Below are 17,429 nucleotides of genomic sequence, written 5' to 3' on the forward strand. Positions count from 1 at the left end.
TCAGCAGATCAGATGGAGTTTGGTAAGTTGTTCCACCACCAGGGAACTACAGAGGAGAAGAGTCTAGCTAGTGACTTAGGGCCCTTTAGTGGTGGAAGTGCCAGGAGCCTTTCATTGGCAGAGTGTAGTGAGCGGGAGGGGGTGTAGACCTGAATGAGGGAGTTCAGGTAGGCAGGACGGGGTGTAGACCTAAATGAGGGAGATCAGGTAGGCAGGAGGGGGTGTAGACCTGAATGAGGGAGTTCAGGTAGGCAGGAGGGGGTGCAGACCTGAATGAGGGAGTTCAGGTAGGCAGGAGGGGGTGCAGACCTGAATGAGGGAGTTCAGGTAGGCAGGAGGGGGTGTAGACCTGAATGAGGGAGTTCATGTAGGCAGGAGGGGGTGCAGACCTGAATGAGGGAGTTAAGGAGTTAACTAGAGCCCTTCGACTCAAAGATTCTGCCTGGTCGAAGGCGAGGTCTACTCATAGTCCAGCAGATTGGCTTCTCTTTAGGAAGTCACGTAATAATTGTATCCGTGTAATCAGAAAAGCTAAGTCTGATTATTATGTGTCGTCGCTAAACAGCTCGCAGGGAAACTCTGCCAATTTCTGGCGATCTATAAAATCACTGAAGCCCAAGGCCACTTCCGGTCTCCCCCCACAGATTAACACTGAGAACTCTGTAATCTCAGATAAATCCTTGATGTGTAATGCTTTTAACCCTAGAACACTAACGTCGGGTGATTTTCACCCGGACAATTGAATTCACGTGATTTTCATTGTCTTGCTGCTGTCTGAGGTGGGCGGGTCCTTAGGTACCTTCAGGATGCTCACTGACGTCATTGAATGTACGTTTGTTTCCCTGCTCCCATTCATGGTTTTTTCTACCGGCTACGCGTTCGGGTGATTTTCACCCGACGTTAGTGATAGAGGGTAAAATATCTTCGGGTTAGTTACAATGGTATTGTGGTGTCTTTTTTTTTATTTTTTCACCACACAAGTCCCATGAATGGGTGGACCGAAGGAGAAGTTGGGAGCTCCTTTTTTTTGCGGGGGGGGATTTTTTTATAACGATTACCTCATTTTTCCCGAATTTGACATATTTTTTATAGTGTCCCCCATAATAAACTTTTTTGTGTTTTTTGTGATATTTCACATTTAAAAACAAAAGAAGAGTACCTCAATTTGCCATGTATTGTTGTACTTTAAGATATTTTGATGAGAAGTATGTTTTATCGGGTATATTGCATCGGGTGAAATACACCCGACGTTAGTGATGGTGTGACTTTAAATCACGTTAGTGTTCTAGGGTTAACCAACATTTTGTAGCATCTAGTTACCTCTTTGACAGGCTCCCTAGTACTATGAACCCCCAGGTTCACACTACTAACCTGAATCCCTCCCCTCCTTCTATAGATAGATTTTCTTTTAGGTTGGTTAATGAGCACGATGTATTCATAGCTCTTTCCAAAGTGAGCACCAAAAAATCTAAAGGAGAGGATGATATTGAACCTTATCTCCTGCGCTGCAGTGCTCATTTGTTGGCCTCCCCACTTGCACACATTTTTAATCTGACTTTTATTTCTGGGGAAATCCCCTCCATTTGGAAGACGGCCCAGGTCATGCCTCTGTTTAAAGGGGGCGACCCGTCAGAGATGAACAATTATCGACCTATCTCTAAATTATGCTGTTTAGCTAAGGTTTTGGAATCTTTGGCTAACGACCAATTAAGAGTTTTCCTTGAGACTTATAACATTCTCCAGATGCAGCAATCCGGCTTTAGACCAGGTCACAACACAGTAACTGCCACATCTCTTGTTTTGAATAACATTTTGAATAGTATTGATAATCATCTGCATTGTGCTGCTCTTTTTGTGGACCTGTCTAAAGCATTTGATACGGTGGACCACGATATTCTGTTACGTAAGCTATCTTTTTTGGGTTTCGACGACCTCTCTGTTCGCTGGTTCTCCAGTTACCTGTCGGGGAGGAAACAAGCTGTCGTGGCTGATGACCATAAATCCAGCTTCCTTTTGATGCACAAAGGTGTCCCACAAGGGTCTATTTCAGGGCCAGTTTTATTTACTTTATACATTAATTTCATTTTAGTTCCCTCGGAAGATTGTAACGTCCATTTTTATGCGGATGATACAATCATGTATAGTTTCGGCCGCACTCCGGCGCAGGCTGCCGCGAGCTTACAGACCGCATTTGACTCTTTCCAGCGGTCTCTTCTGGATCTTAAACTTGTCTTAAATTCCAACAAGACCAAAGCGATGCTGTTCTCACAGTCCTCTGGTGTTGATAGTGACGTTTGTATTAGAACTAGGGCTGTCAGCGTTAACGCGTTAATCGCGCGTTAACTATCGTTCCTATTAACGCCACTAATTTTTTTAACGCGCGATTAACGCATGCACGTTCTGTGATGTTTGAGCCTTGGTCCGCGCCGTAGTTTTGGAAATCAGGAAGCAGTAACGTTGATAGCAAGCAGAAAGAAAGCTCTGTGAGCAGAGAAGGAGGAATAAAATGGGTATATTGGCAAGTTCAGCTTCAAATTGAGAAAGCATTTTGGGTGAGAGAGAGGGAGCGCGTCTGTCTCGTCTCACCGTGGCAGAGAGAGTGAGAGACAGACAGACGGAGAACGGGAGGGGGGGGGGGGGGGACGAGGGAGAGAGAGAGGCAGAGAAAGCGAGCGAGATGGACAGACAGGCAGTGAGAGAGGGACCGACGGAGAACGGGAACGCGAGAGATACCCAGAGAGAAAGAGAGAGGGGGGAGAGAGCATGCACGCAGCCTCTCCTGTCTGTGGCTGGAGAGATGTAGAGGATCGCACCAATTAACTTCACACAGTGCAGCCTGAGAGATGTGTATTCCCAGTAACTAGTAGCAATAATAACAATATTACCAATGGCCAAATACTTACCCATACGAATGATAGCTACCCATATTAATACAACAGTGCATATTTGCACAAAGCTCTCAGGTTTAAAGTAGCCTACCTCAGTTTAAGGTAGATTTAGAACAGATTTAAAAAATGTGATTAATTTGCGATTAATCGTGAGTTAACTATGGAAATCATGCGATTAATCGCGATTAAATATTTTAATCGATTGACAGCCCTAATTAGAACACTTCAAGGTTTTCAAATTGAAACTGTTGATTCTTATAAATATCTAGGCCTATGGCTGGATTCTAAGTTAACCTTCCAGACCCATGTGGAACACCTTACTAAGAAATTGAGGAGAAATATCGGGTTTTTATACAGGAATAGAGCCTGTTTTTCATTTGATTCTAGAAGGACCGTTGTTCAATCTTTAATTTTGTCTGTATTTGATTATGGTGATGTTGTATATGCTCATGCCACATCTGCTATCTTAAAGCCACTTGATGCGGTGTATCACAGCGCCCTGCGTTTTATAACGGGTGATAGATTTCTCATGCATCAATGTATTTTATATGAGAAAGTGGGTTGGCCCGCTCTGTCAGTTAGAAGGGAGCAACACTGTCTCTTATTTATTTATAAAGCTCTGATAGGGAAGCTTCCCTCCTATCTGTCATCGCTCATCAATCTGAGTAACACATGTTACAGAACACGTGCACAATCGCACATCAGATTGTTTGTTCCGCGAGTAAGGACGGACCTAGGAAGGACTGCTTTCTCTTTTTATGCCCCTGACAGATGGAACAAGCTCCAGAACATTTTCAAACTTGACCAATTTATTTCCTTTAATTCTTTTAGACCACTCCTTGAGGATACCCTACAGAATGTATGCTCTTGTTTTACTTGATGTATCCTCTGCTTTGTTTGTAACTGTCTGTCTGGTAACATGTGTTTACTGTAAATGTTTTACTGTAACAGGGCTCCCTTGAAAATGAGAGCTTGCTCTCAAGGGACTTTTTTCCCTGTATAAACAAAGGTGAAATAAAATAAATAAATAAAAAAAGTTAGGCAGGAGGGGGTGTAGACCTGAATGAGGGAGTTCAGGTAGGCAGGAGGGGGTGTAGACCTTAATGAGGGAGTTCATGTAGGCAGGAGGGGGTGCAGACCTGAATGAGGGAGTTCAGTTAGGCAGGAGGGGGTGTAGACCTGAATGAGGGAGTTCAGGTAGGCAGGAGGGGGTGTAGACCTTAATGAGGGAGTTCAGGTAGGCAGGAGGCGGTGTAGACCTTAATGAGGGAGTTCAGGTAGGCAGGAGGCGGTGTAGACCTTAATGAGGGAGTTCAGGTAGGCAGGAGGGGGTGTAGACCTGAATGAGGGAGTTCAGTTAGGCAGGAGGGGGTGTAGACCTTAATGAGGGAGTTCAGGTAGGCAGGAGGGGGTGTAGACCTGAATGAGGGAGTTCAAGTAGGCAGGAGGGGGTGTAGACCTGAATGAGGGAGTTCAGGTAGGCAGGAGGGGGTGTAGACCTGAATGAGGGAGTTCAGGTAGGCAGGAGGGGGTGACCTGAATGAGGGAGTTCAAGTAGGCAGGAGGGGGTGTAGACCTGAATGAGGGAGTTCAGGTAGGCAGGAGGGGGTGTAGACCTGAATGAGGGAGTTCAGGTAGGTAGGAGGGGGTGTAGACCTGAATGAGGGAGTTCAGGTAGGCAGGAGGGGGTGTAGACCTGAATGAGGGAGTTCAGGTAGGCAGGAGGGGGTGTACGATACGATATACTTTATTGTCAGTTCACACTGAAATTTGTCTTGCAAGACAGCGGCAGTCCCATGCACAAACACATGACAAAGAGAACAAAACTAAAAATACAAAGATACATACACACATACAGCACACAGAGAGCACTGGTCACTGCTCCACTGACCCTCGGCCATGTTCTTGATTAAGCCTCAGGATCGACTGATGTATAAAGGACTTTCTTACTCTGACCTTCTTGAAGGTTGGAATTAAGTATCTCCTGCCAGAGGGCAGGAGTTCATATTCTTCATGTAGCACATGATTAGTGTTTGAGGCAATATTTCTAGCTAACCTCAATACACTGTTGATGTATGTAGACTCATATAGACTATGCAGTGGTTTACCTACAATTTTTGAACAAATATTCAACTGTCTAAGTAGTTGTGATTTTAAGGTAACAGACAGGCATCCATACCAGGTGGTACTGCAGTACTGTAAAACACTCATAATCACTGAGGTAAAAAATAATAGAAGAATCTGTTTACTAGCACCAAAAGATCTTAATCGGCGAAGAAAGTATAGTCTTTGCTTCGTTTTCTTACACAGTCTACGTGGTCTTTCCATGACAGCAGGTGGTATATTGTTACTCCTAGGTATGTGAAGGAGCATACCTGCTTGATCTGTTCGTTATGGATAGTAACAGAGGTGCTGTGTGTGTCAGGTGGAGACCCAAAAACAATAGCCCTGTAGACCTGAATGAGGGAGTTCAGGTAGGCAGGAGGGGGTGTAGACCTGAATGAGGGAGTTCAGGTAGGCAGGAGGGGGTGTAGACCTGAATGAGGGAGTTCAGGTAGGCAGGCACTGTTTTTGTTGCAGTTTTATAAGCGAGTGTCAAGTCTTTGAATTTGATGCGGGCAGCCACAAGGAGGCAGTGGAGGGAAATGTGCAGCGGTGTGACATCACATGTTCTTTTGGACTGGTTCTGGTTGAAGATCAGACGTGCCGCCGCGTTCTGGATCATCTGCAGAGGTTTGAAGGTCCATGCAGGGAGTATTGCAGTATAGTCAATGCATGAGAACACAAAAGCCTGAACCAGGAGTTGTGCTGCGTGCTCAGACAGGTAGGTGCTCAGACAGGTAGGGTCTAATTTTCCTCATGTTGTTCAGGGTAAATCAACACGACCGAGTGATTGAGACAACGTGGACCTTGAGGGATAGTTGCTCATCAGTCATGACACCCAGGTTTCGAGCAGACTTTGTGGGCACGAGTTGGGTTGATTCCAGCTTGATATTGATCTGCTGTTTTAGAGGGACTGGCTGGCATGACAAGGAGCTCAGTCTTAGAAAGGTTGTGTTCTTTCATCCAGGCAGAGATATCTGCAAGGCATGATGAGATCCACGCTGAGACCATGGGCTCATGCAGGCAGGAATGATAGGGAGAGCTGGGTGTCTTCAGCATAAAAGTGATATGAGAAGAGGTAGGACCTCAACCAGCAGAGGGCAGATCCTGAGATACCAAGCTCAGTGAGTGTGGAGAGGAGGATTAGATTCAAGATTCAAGATTCAAGATTTTTATTGTCACTCCGTAGTACAAGTATCACGTGTGAAATTATTGTGCTGTGAACTGTTTACAACATAGTAACAAATATAACAGGGCATATGATTGCAAAAACAACAAGAGACACAACAAGCAATAAGGCAGTAGAGTGATAAGACAAGTCAGAGACAGTGGCATATTCACTGCACATAGGTGCACATGTCATGTGCATACTTTGGACGTACTTAAACATTTTAAATTCGACGTATTTGACGTACAGGTGCAAATAGCATATACCTAATTAAACATACAATTAAACATTAGACATACATAATGGTAGAATCTACAGTGCGGTACAGTACAGCTACTACACTATTTGTGTATGTTAAGGAGTCTCGTGGCCTGCGGGAAGAAACTGTCCCTCAAGCCACCATGATTAGGTGGCTAACTGTGTCTGACAGATAGCAGCAATAGAGCCAAGGACTGACCAACAGCTCTAGCCAAACGCAGTGACTCCATTACTTACCATTACCATGTAAAGAGATCTGAGTTGGTAGAAGCCATCACTAAAAGCACTGTTCATGTTTGCAAGTCACAGTTCTTTGCTCACTTATTCAATTAATTACATTTTCAATTATTATATAGAGCAATTGTATGTATTAGATAAGTTTTGAGCTAGTGTTTGTTGTTATGTGTTTTGTTGGTTTTTGCCTTGTGTGTCTAAGTGGTTGTAGTAGCATGTATGAGTATGAATGATACAGATATGTATATTTGTAAATAATGTTTGTATGTGAATATAATGTATTTTCATAATTGAAGTATTGTAAAATATTAATGTGGACCCCAGGAAGAGCTACTGTTTCTTTACAGTAGCTAATGGGGATCTAAATAAACAAACAAACAAACAGAGGGGTTAGTGCATACAGTGCAGGAGAGACAGACATGTTGCTGCAGGAGCATAATGGAGCAGCAGGGAGCCATTGTTCTCAGGTAGACAGGTAGTCCAACCAGTCTGGTCAGCCAGAAGGACACCGGGGGGGAGGCGAGTGGTCTGATGTTCCTGGGTGGGAAACAACGGCTGCCCCTGTTGGTGGGGGGTCAGCAGATACATACTGTACATGAAGCAGATACATGCATAATGTTGGGTTGGGGATTTGGCTCTCAATGGAAATTATTAGAAAGAAAATAAGAAATTATTATTTTTACACAAGTAGCCTACCTGAGAAATTACCACCATATGAGAGGGAGGCCCCCCCGCGTACCACCAGTGGTACCTGTACCACAGGTTGAGAAGAGAACCACTGTCTATTTATGTCGAAAAAGTTAGCCCCCGCTGTAAATAATTAAGCCCCCCCCTTAGCTCCCCCAGCCACAATTGTCTGGAGCCGCTACTGATACCGAAACACCCCCCACCCGGGACTGCCCCTGGTTCCTTATTTCCATTTCAAGAAGTTTCCACCCATCTGGATCCGCCCATAACGATGGGCTAAACAGATGCTGCAGCTGTGCGCGTTTCACTTCTTTCACGGTTAGGTAGGTGGCAGCTAGAGAATCCGGTAAAAGTGTTGCATAATACAGGACGGCAATTTCGGCCTATTTCTGATGAGAGATTGATTAGAAATGGCCCCTAATATTAGGAAAGCTTTACGGGGGATGCTGGCGGACCTGAAGCAGACACAGCTGAAGGACTTCATCACCGAGCTGGTGGAGGACGAGGAAGGGCCGAGGGTCAAACGCAACCAGGTGGAGGGAAAAGATATCGCCGACATCGCGGACGTTTTGGTCGATACCTTCGAGGGGCCCGGACTCCCTGGAGCCCTTACAGTATCTCTGAAGATACTGAAAGAGATCAACTGCAACGCGCAGGCAGCGCATCTCGGTGAGTTTAGCAGAGAAATGTAGCGCTCTGAATCATTACATTATGTAAAGCGAAAGCCTGTTTGCATATATCAATCTATATAATAATAACATAGGCTATAGCAATTGTACAGCTAATTGATTCATTCATTAATGATCTGAAAAAAGAATGGATTTCAGTTCAAAAGCTCGAGTTGAGTTGAGCTAGAAACAATGTAGGCCTATAGACCAAATCAGCGGGATGTTTACATTTACTTCCGGTTACCCCTGGGTCCACACATTATAATGGCGGTGGACGGCACAAACTGACGTGTTGAAGACAAAAACAGACAAAGAAGACAAAAATGGTTCGTCCGTGTTGTGTTGTTGTTTAATATCATTCATAACAACACTTTCACTAACGTTAGTGGAGACCAGACTAGCTAATTTACCTGTTGGACCAGACCAGAGTAGACTTGAAGCTAAATTAAATTAACGTGGCGTCAGTAGCTCTGTCTGTAACGTTAACGAGTCTGCAAAAAAACAGCGAGTTTGACAGACAAACAAACGTTATTAGGTAGCTAACACTACATAAAACAAACACAGAAGAAAGGCTAGATACGTCGGACAAGCATGTTTACCAACCGTTTAACCATTTAAATTGAAAGTAGTCGGCCGAAAACAACGAGAGGGTTTGACAGCATTTATTTGACAACACGCACATTTAAACCTGCCGCCTTCCCCAAGTGGTACCCGGAAGTAAATTTGTTTACATGGTGACGTCACGGTGATTTGGTCTATTGACTGTTAAACATTGCCCCCGCCTTTTTTCTTTCTTCCTTTTATTTTTTAGTTTCGATTTTGATAATGGAGAATGCCTCTTTCTGCCTGCATTCATGCCCATTCAGGGCCGGCCCTAGCCATCTGGGGGCCCTAAGCAGGATATAGATCAGGGGCCCCCTCCCAGGGGCGGGGGTTTGGGGGCATTTATATAAATATAAAAGGAAGGAAGGTGCTGTACTGCACATATGTTAAAGTAATGATGACAAATCCAAATCAAATCGACTGGTGTTCAAGGCTACCGTATGTCATATCAACAATGTGAAATATTTAACTGAGGACCACTTGTTCTTCCACAGGACAAAGGCAGAGCAAAGTTCTGAGGATTGTGCTGATGGGAAAGACTGGAGCTGGGAAGAGTGCAGCAGGAAACACGATCCTGGGGAAAGAGGCATTTGAATCAGATGACTCTGAATTCTTTGTGACAAAAGGCTGTGACAAACACACAGAGACAGTGGAGGGGAGAGAGGTGTCTGTCATTGACACTCCAGGTCTGTTTGACACATGTAAAACGCAAGATGATGTCATGAAGGAGATTAAGAAGTGTATCTGTCTGTCTTCTCCTGGTCCCCATGTGTTTCTGGTGGTCATATCCCTGGCAACCAGATTCACTAAGGAAGAGCAGGAGACAGTGAAGCTGATTCAGGAGCATTTTGGTACCGAGGCACTCAAGTACACAATGGTGCTGTTCACGTTTGGAAGCCTGCTGAAGAGGAAAACTATTGAAGGACGTATCAGTACCAGTAAAGTACTTAAAGAATTAACGGAGCAGTGCTGTGGTGGATATCATGTAGTTGACAATAGGTGTGGGAATCACTCTCAGGTCACAGAGCTGCTGCAGAAGATTGATAAGATGGTGATAAGGAATGGAGGAGGCCACTACACCAGTAAGATGTTAGTGGAGGCTGAAGCAGCAATTGAAGAGAAGAAGAGAGAGATTCTGAAGGCGAGCGAAGAGGAGAGACAGAGGGAGGAGGAGAGGCTGAGGCAAGAAAGAAGGCAGGAAGAAGCAGAGAAGTATAGAAACCAACAGGAAGCTGAAGCTAGAGCCGGAGCTTGTTTGGTGCAGTAGCAGGAGGAGATAGATGGTGGTAAAGAATGGAGGAGGCCACTTCACCCCCCCCCCCCCGCTCCTATATTGTCTTTCATTAGAGTCTTCCATGGCAAAGGGGGGTCGTGTCATCACATGAATTGTGTTTTGCCACTTTTACACGGCGGTGGTAAAAGCTCTGGAACCTGGTTTCACTTTTTTGCATTTTCAGGCCCCAATAAAGCCGTTGCCATGTAAACAGAAGGCCCAACACAACAACGCTTTGCTGTTTTATGCAATGCTTTTGACCTGAATTAAAGGGCAGCTACAGATGTGGCAGATGCAGCCAGTTCAATAACACAACAAACGTCAACCCAAAAGTAATTGTATACATTGTTATGCTAACACCTGTTATGCCCAGCATTTCCCATTCCCTCCCCACCTCATCACTTTCCTACTCTCTCCTCTCTCACACTCCCCCTGCTCTCCCTCCCTTCTCCTGCTCTCTCCTCCGCTCTCTCCTATATTTCTATATTTTCTATATTTCCTTATCAATTGTTTAATGTGTTATCATTACTACTGTAATTTGTTACTGTTGTGTCAGCTAGGATTAGCTAGACATATTTTCTGTGAAGCCCTCTGGGACATGCTTGTGTATTAGGGCTATACAAATGAATCTGACTTGACTTGACTTGGCTATGCTCAAAGGTAATCATTTCACGCATCCAAGTTCTGGTGTGAACATTAAGGTCAGAAGCAGGATCACATGTAACACTAGATATGTTGTTTACCTGTTGAAATGCCCATGTAATTTTTACTATGTAGGCAAAACAAAACACAAGTTAAAAACCAGAATCTGGGAACACAAATGTTCTCTACGCAATCATGATGAGAAATCATCAGTTGTGAGACATTGTAATAGTTTGAATGATCTTCATTACATGGGCATTGAAACAGTAAATATGCCATGGCGAGGAGGGAATAGAGACAAGATCCTCCTTCAAAGAGAGACCTACTGGATCCACTCCCTTGATACCCTCATCCCCAAGGGGCTTAATGAGGAGATGTCGTTTGTTTGTTTTCTATTAATGTTTTTGTGTTTTTTATGAATTTTGTTGTTTCAGTTATAATGTACCTGCATTGACTTTACTGACTCCCTCTGAAGGGCGTTGGCTCGAAACGTCCATTGTGTGGGAATAAATCTTTAAACTTGGAGTGCTGTCCTTTTTGAATTAAACATGTGAGCACTGAAACAAACTTTTCAACAATATTTTGTGTGCACTGAAGTCACCATGTGATAGCCATGTATTCCCTGTTGTGGTATTTTGAAACTTAAATAAAACTCATCAAAACTCTCCAGGAGTTTCTTTTCCTCTTCAAACATTTTGGAGAAGGGTCCATAATCCTACAAGGTAAGAGGTATTCTCTTTTGGGTTAGCGTCCTCCATGCAAGTAGAGGGACAGAATAATCTCAGGCGCATCAGCTTGTTCACAAAATAGTGGGTAATTCGGTAACGCTTTAGAATACAGCCCGCAAATAAGCATGTAGTTAGAGTATAACAACGGGGTTTAGGGCTGTAGTTATAGTCTAACTACGGGGTTTAAGGAGTGAATTATAAGATCTGTACTTATAGTCTAACTACGGGGTTTAAGGAGTGTAGTTATAGTATAACAACGGGGTTTAAGGAGTGTAGTTATGGTATAACAACGGGGTTTAAGGAGTGTAGTTATAGTCTAACAACAGGGTTTAAGGAGTGTAGTTAGAGTATAACAACAGGTTTAAGGAGTGTAGTTAGAGTATAACAACGGGGTTTAAGGAGTGAAAAAATACTTTAACTAGAGGGTAACAAGATCTGTACTTATAGTCTAACTACGGGGTCGCAGGCTGTATTATGAAGCAGGGGACAAATGTTTGTACTTATAGGCTAATTACGGGGTACCACACTATACTTACAGGGTAACTACGGGGTTTAAGGAGTGTAGTTAGAGTATAACAACGGGGTTTAAGGAGTGTAGTTAGAGTATAACAACGGGGTTTAAGGAGTGTAGTTAGAGTATAACAACGGGGTTTAAGGAGTCTAGTTAGAGTATAACAACGGGGTTTAAGGAGTCTAGAGTATAACAACGGGGTTTAAGGAGTCTAGTTAGAGTATAACAACGGGGTTTAAGGAGTGTAGTTATAGTCTAACAATGGGGTTTAAGGAGTGTAGTTAGAGTATAACAACGGGGTTTAAGGAGTGTAGTTAGAGTATAACAACGGGGTTTAAGGAGTCTAGTTAGAGTATAACAATGGGGTTTAAGGAGTCTAGTTAGAGTATAACAACGGGGTTTAAGGAGTGTAGTTATAGTCTAACAACGGGGTTTAAGGAGTGTAGTTAGAGTATAACAACGGGGTTTAAGGAGTGTAGTTAGAGTATAACAACGGGGTTTAAGGAGTGTAGTTAGAGTATAACAACGGGGTTTAAGGAGTCTAGTTAGAGTATAACAACGGGGTTTAAGGAGTCTAGTTAGAGTATAACAACGGGGTTTAAGGAGTGTAGTTAGAGTATAACAACGGGGTTGTTGTAACTGTGTTTGTGTGCTGCTGATGTGACACTATTTTTCTTTTTTGTCAGGGTTGGGATGTTTATTTGGATTATTGTAGGATATTTTCATTTGTGCTTTTCTTTTTGTGTGGACTTTAATGTTGACCAAAATGTCAACAAATACATGACAAATATATAGAGATCTTACCACTCCTCTGCCATGCTGGAGGCCTCTGAAGCCTGAGCCTGAGAGTAGCTGAAGTGCTTCAAAGTCCCTCCTAAGCATCTGGTACTGAGCTGTAGGGACAAGGTCTGTGCTGGAGCTTCTGCTCCTAAGCATCTGGTACTGAGCTGTAGGGACAAGGTCTGTGCTGGAGCTTCTCCTAAGCATCTGGTACTGAGCTGTAGGGACAAGGTCTGTGCTGGAGCTTCTGCATGTCAGTGTCATCCTTCATCTGGTACTGAGCTGTAGGGACCAGGTCTGTGCTGGAGCTTCTGCATGTCAGTGTCTCCTAAGCATCTGGTACTGAGCTGTAGGGACAAGGTCTGTGCTGGAGCTTCTGCATGTCAGTGTCATCCTTTATCTGGTACTGAGCTGTAGGGACCAGGTCTGTGCTGGAGCTTCTGCATGTCAGTGTCTCCTAAGCATCTGGTACTGAGCTGTAGGGACAAGGTCTGTGCTGGAGCTTCTGCATGTCAGTGTCATCCTTCATCTGGTACTGAGCTGTAGGGACCAGGTCTGTGCTGGAGCTTCTGCATGTCAGTGTCTCCTAAGCATCTGGTACTGAGCTGTAGGGACAAGGTCTGTGCTGGAGCTTCTGCATGTCAGTGTCATCCTTCATCTGGTACTGAGCTGTAGGGACCAGGTCTGTGCTGGAGCTTCTGCATGTCAGTGTCTCCTAAGCATCTGGTACTGAGCTGTAGGGACAAGGTCTGTGCTGGAGCTTCTGCATGTCAGTGTCATCCTTCATCTGGTACTGAGCTGTAGGGACCAGGTCTGTGCTGGAGCTTCTGCATGTCAGTGTCTCCTAAGCATCTGGTACTGAGCTGTAGGGACAAGGTCTGTGCTGGAGCTTCTGCATGTCAGTGTCATCCTTCATCTGGTACTGAGCTGTAGGGACAAGGTCTGTGCTGGAGCTTCTGCATGTCAGTGTCTCCTAAGCATCTGGTACTGAGCTGTAGGGACAAGGTCTGTGCTGGAGCTTCTGCATGTCAGTGTCATCCTTCTCAAACATCTCCAGCATCTAAACACCACACAGAGGAGACAAGAAGAGCAGTGCTTTCGCACAGTACGCCGAAGCAACGCTCAACCTAAGATCTACCTATGCTGAACCCACAAGTTTAATTTACATTTCATTATTTCATTTAATTTCATTAATTCATTTCATTTACATTTCATCCAACGTTCAGGATTCACGCCGATTTTCAAGGCGTGAAGCCAGGCATGAAGTCAATGGGAGTTGTGGGCGGGTTCAAGGCGCGAGAGTAGGCGCTGAGAGGAAAAGAGAAGGCGTCTTGTGTGAAGCACAGGGCAGCACAGCACAACACAGGGCAGCACAACACAACACAACACAACACAACAGGGCAGCACAGCACAACACAGGGCAGCACAACACAACACAACACAGGGCAGCACAGCACAGCTGGATTTTATGCCAGTGTGAAAAAGCTCTGTCTACCTCCAAACAGCATGACCCAGTTAGTGAAGAACGTCTATAATACAGCTTCTTCTTCTTTGGGGGGGGGGGGGGGGGGTTCTGTGTGTGTGGTGTGTAGCTGAGAGAGAGAGAAGGTTCTGTGTGTGTGGTGTGTAGCTGAGAGAGAGATAAGGTTCTGTGTGTGGTGTGTAGCTGAGAGAGAGATAAGGTTCTGTGTGTGTGGTGTGTAGCTGAGAGAGAGATAAGGTTCTGTGTGTGTGGTGTGTAGCTGAGAGAGAGATAAGGTTCTGTGTGTGGTGTGTAGCTGAGAGAGAGATAAGGTTCTGTGTGTGTGGTGTGTAGCTGAGAGAGAGATAAGGTTATATGTGTGTGGTGTGTAGCTGAGAGAGAGATAAGGTTCTGTGTGTGTGGTCTGTAGCTGAGAGAGAGAGAAGGTTCTGTGTGTGTGGTGTGTAGCTGAGAGAGAGATAAGGTTCTGTGTGTGTGGTGTGTAGCTGAGAGAGAGATAAGGTTATGTGTGTGTGGTGTGTAGCTGAGAGAGAGATAAGGTTCTGTGTGTGTGGTCTGTAGCTGAGAGAGAGATAAGGTTCTGTGTGTGTGGTGTGTAGCTGAGAGAGAGATAAGGTTCTGTGTGTGTGGTGTGTAGCTGAGAGAGAGATAAGGTTCTGTGTGTGTGGTGTGTAGCTGAGAGAGAGAGAAGGTTCTGTGTGTGTGGTGTGTAGTTGAGAGAGATAAGGTTGTGTGTGTGTGGTGTGTAGCTGAGAGAGAGATAAGGTTCTGTGTGTGGTGTGTAGCTGAGAGAGATAAAGTTCTGTGTGTGTGGTGTGTAGCTGAGAGAGATAAGGTTCTGTGTGTGTGGTGTGTAGCTGAGAGAGAGATAAGGTTCTGTGTGTGTGGTGTGTAGCTGAGAGAGAGATAAGGTTCTGTGTGTGTGTGGTGTGTAGCTGAGAGAGAGATAAGGGATTAGAGCAGGGGTGGGCAAACTTTTTTGATTGTGGGCCACATACAGAAAAATATAAGCAGTCAGGGGCCAAACAATACGCGCGGCAGTTTTCAACCAATTACACTGCAAGAAGTGTGTTTTTAAACCAGAAAAATCTAATAATCTAAGACTAATAATTTTCCATTAAAATAACTATAAGAGACTACTGAACAGTTTACTGTTGACATTATAGTTTATTGATGTGCTTGCCTATTACAGTAGGTATTTGTGTATCTTAGCCATTTTTCTTTTTGGTTATTGGTCTCTGTGCCAAGAAGTTAAGACAGAGATCACTTCACCAATATTCAGTATTTTTTTCTCTCTTAACACATTCACTGCCAACAGTTTTTTTTTTTACTGTAGGTAGCTTCTGCCAAGGTTTTTTTTGAGGATTCTGGCTCATCTTTCAAGAGCCGAGGATTATTTTCTGTTAGGATTTTGTGAACACAAAATATCTCAAAAGAACTAATAGAATGTGTGCTTTCTCTGTCTAAAAGAGTTAGTTTGTAGAGTTAGTAGTTATGTAGGCATTAGCAGTTGAATACAGCATGGTTTCAGCGTCTGAAAATTTAAGCTGAGATAAATGCCTTTTTGTGAAATTCGATAGAACAGTCACTTTAACCATTTATTTTTGGCATCAGTAAGACGTCAGACATCTAAACAATAGTTTTGAACAGTAATTTCCTCCATAACAGCAGGAAACCCCCCTCTCCTTCAAACTCCTCCCTCCGTGTGTGTTCTCCTCCTCCCTCCGTGGCTGCAGCGGGCGTGTCACAAGCGAGTTTCTGCTGTCTGTGCTGCCTGGCTGCCCCTCGTCGGGCGAGTCTGGATGGGCTCGCTCGTTTCTTGGGGTTTCGGTTGAGAGATTTGATGAAGCTTTTGCGATTCTGGGCTTATTTATGCTGCGTGTTTCAAAGTGTGTTGCACCCAGTCTATTTTTGGAACCCCCCACCGTTGTGCGCCACCGTTGTGCGCCAGTGCGAAAGCGTTTTCGCCAAACCATTCTACAGTATGAGAATGGTTTCCTTGCGCTTTCCCCTGCAGTTTTGGCTCTGCTTTTTCTAGTCTGGAGAGCACTGTCGCCACTTAGTGGGTCGGTGGAATGGGTTGTACACGTTCGGTGGCTCCCATATTTTTATAGGAGATGTAAAAGGGTTAGATCCACGTCCCACCGTCAAATTTTTTTTTTTTTTTTTTTGACGAGATATCTCGTCCACGGCAGTCAACCGCTGGTTTCTGCTTGACGAGATATCTCGTCCACGGCAGTGAACGTGTTAAAAGACAGTACAAATAAAAGGCTGGTTAAAAAAATAACTTGGGCAGACAAACAAAACCACTCAATTAAGTGCCCTATTTTGGAATTAAAAGATGTCACCAGGTGGCTATGCATCGCTGTAATAAAGAAATAGAAAATTGTCCACATGTCCACAACTCTCCAGCAGCCCCAAGTGCCTTTCTTGCCAGCTTCAGACTGGTCCTTCAGGATGCTGAAGTGAGAAAAAAAGGAAAAGAAAAAAAGGGAGGGGTAAGTAAACTCAACTGTATTATACAGGTCAGGATAAGCATGTAGCCTACAATAAAATAAATGAGCTGGCCTTGCACAACAAATAAGCTACTGTTTGTGAGATATTCATTAAATTGGATTGATTATCTTTATAAAAAAATGGGGTTGTCAACACAACAAATACTAATGGTGTCATATTTTTAACTCACCGATGATGGGAACAGCAGGTCACTCAGTGGGAGCAGTGTAGTTGTGCCTAGGACTGAAGAATAGCTGGCATGTCAGGAGTAAGTCTTGTTGTTGAGATACGAAGAATGTCGCAGAGATGGCTGTCAGTCAAGTTGGTTCTCAGTCTGCTTTTGTTCAGAGTCATCAGAGAAAGCGTTTGCTCACATATGTATGTGGAGCCGAACAGACTCATCATTCTTGCTGCATGACGTCTCATCAGAGGAAACCTGGCCTTTTTCAAACTCCGATAGAACTCCGGTAGGGGGAGAAGCTGATGTCGACTCTTCAGGGAATCATCACATTGGATATCAATAACCTCCAGTTGCATGCTCTCATCAACCTCTGTCACATCAGTCGAGAAGGGGTTAGTGAAGAGCTTGATGCCTTTCTCAATGGCAGCAAAGTCTTGGAAGCGGCGATTGAATTCTGTCAGAAGAGATGTGATCACAGACACATATTTCTTTTTTGTAGAAAGGTTGGCATTTGGGAAAGCAGCTTTAAGTTCCCTCAGTGTTGGGAAGTGTGCCAAATTGAAGCTGCGTAGTTGTGTCTGGCTTCCCATCTCGGCCCGCATCAAATTCAAGACACTGGTACTGGCCTACAGGGCAGTACACCAGTCAGCTCCCCGGTACCTGCAATCCATGGTCAGGTTCCAAACCTCTTACCGCTCCCTTCGCTCCTCCACCAGTGCAGGTCGC

General features: G+C 44.4%; 2 protein-coding genes across 2 annotated transcripts in view; both read right to left on the bottom strand.

The window, feature by feature from the left end:
- The window catches only part of LOC310795686 (putative E3 ubiquitin-protein ligase HERC6), a gene marked incomplete at both ends in the record, with an annotated part of 143,213 nt that overhangs the window by 67,176 nt on the left and 58,608 nt on the right, over positions 1-17,429 (bottom strand). The window lies entirely within an intron of this gene.
- Positions 13,517-17,429, bottom strand: part of LOC310795478 (putative E3 ubiquitin-protein ligase HERC3) — a gene marked incomplete at both ends in the record, with an annotated part of 53,570 nt that continues 49,657 nt past the window's right edge. The window contains 2 exons of the mRNA XM_083657530.1: positions 13,517-13,603; positions 17,048-17,157. Of these exons, the coding sequence (XP_083513656.1) occupies positions 13,517-13,603; positions 17,048-17,157 (197 nt within the window). The remainder of the gene's footprint in view (positions 13,604-17,047; positions 17,158-17,429) is intronic.

This window comes from Poromitra crassiceps (assembly GCF_964638095.1).
Source record: "Poromitra crassiceps genome assembly, chromosome: 21".
Taxonomy (NCBI): Eukaryota; Metazoa; Chordata; class Actinopteri; order Beryciformes; family Melamphaidae; genus Poromitra; species Poromitra crassiceps.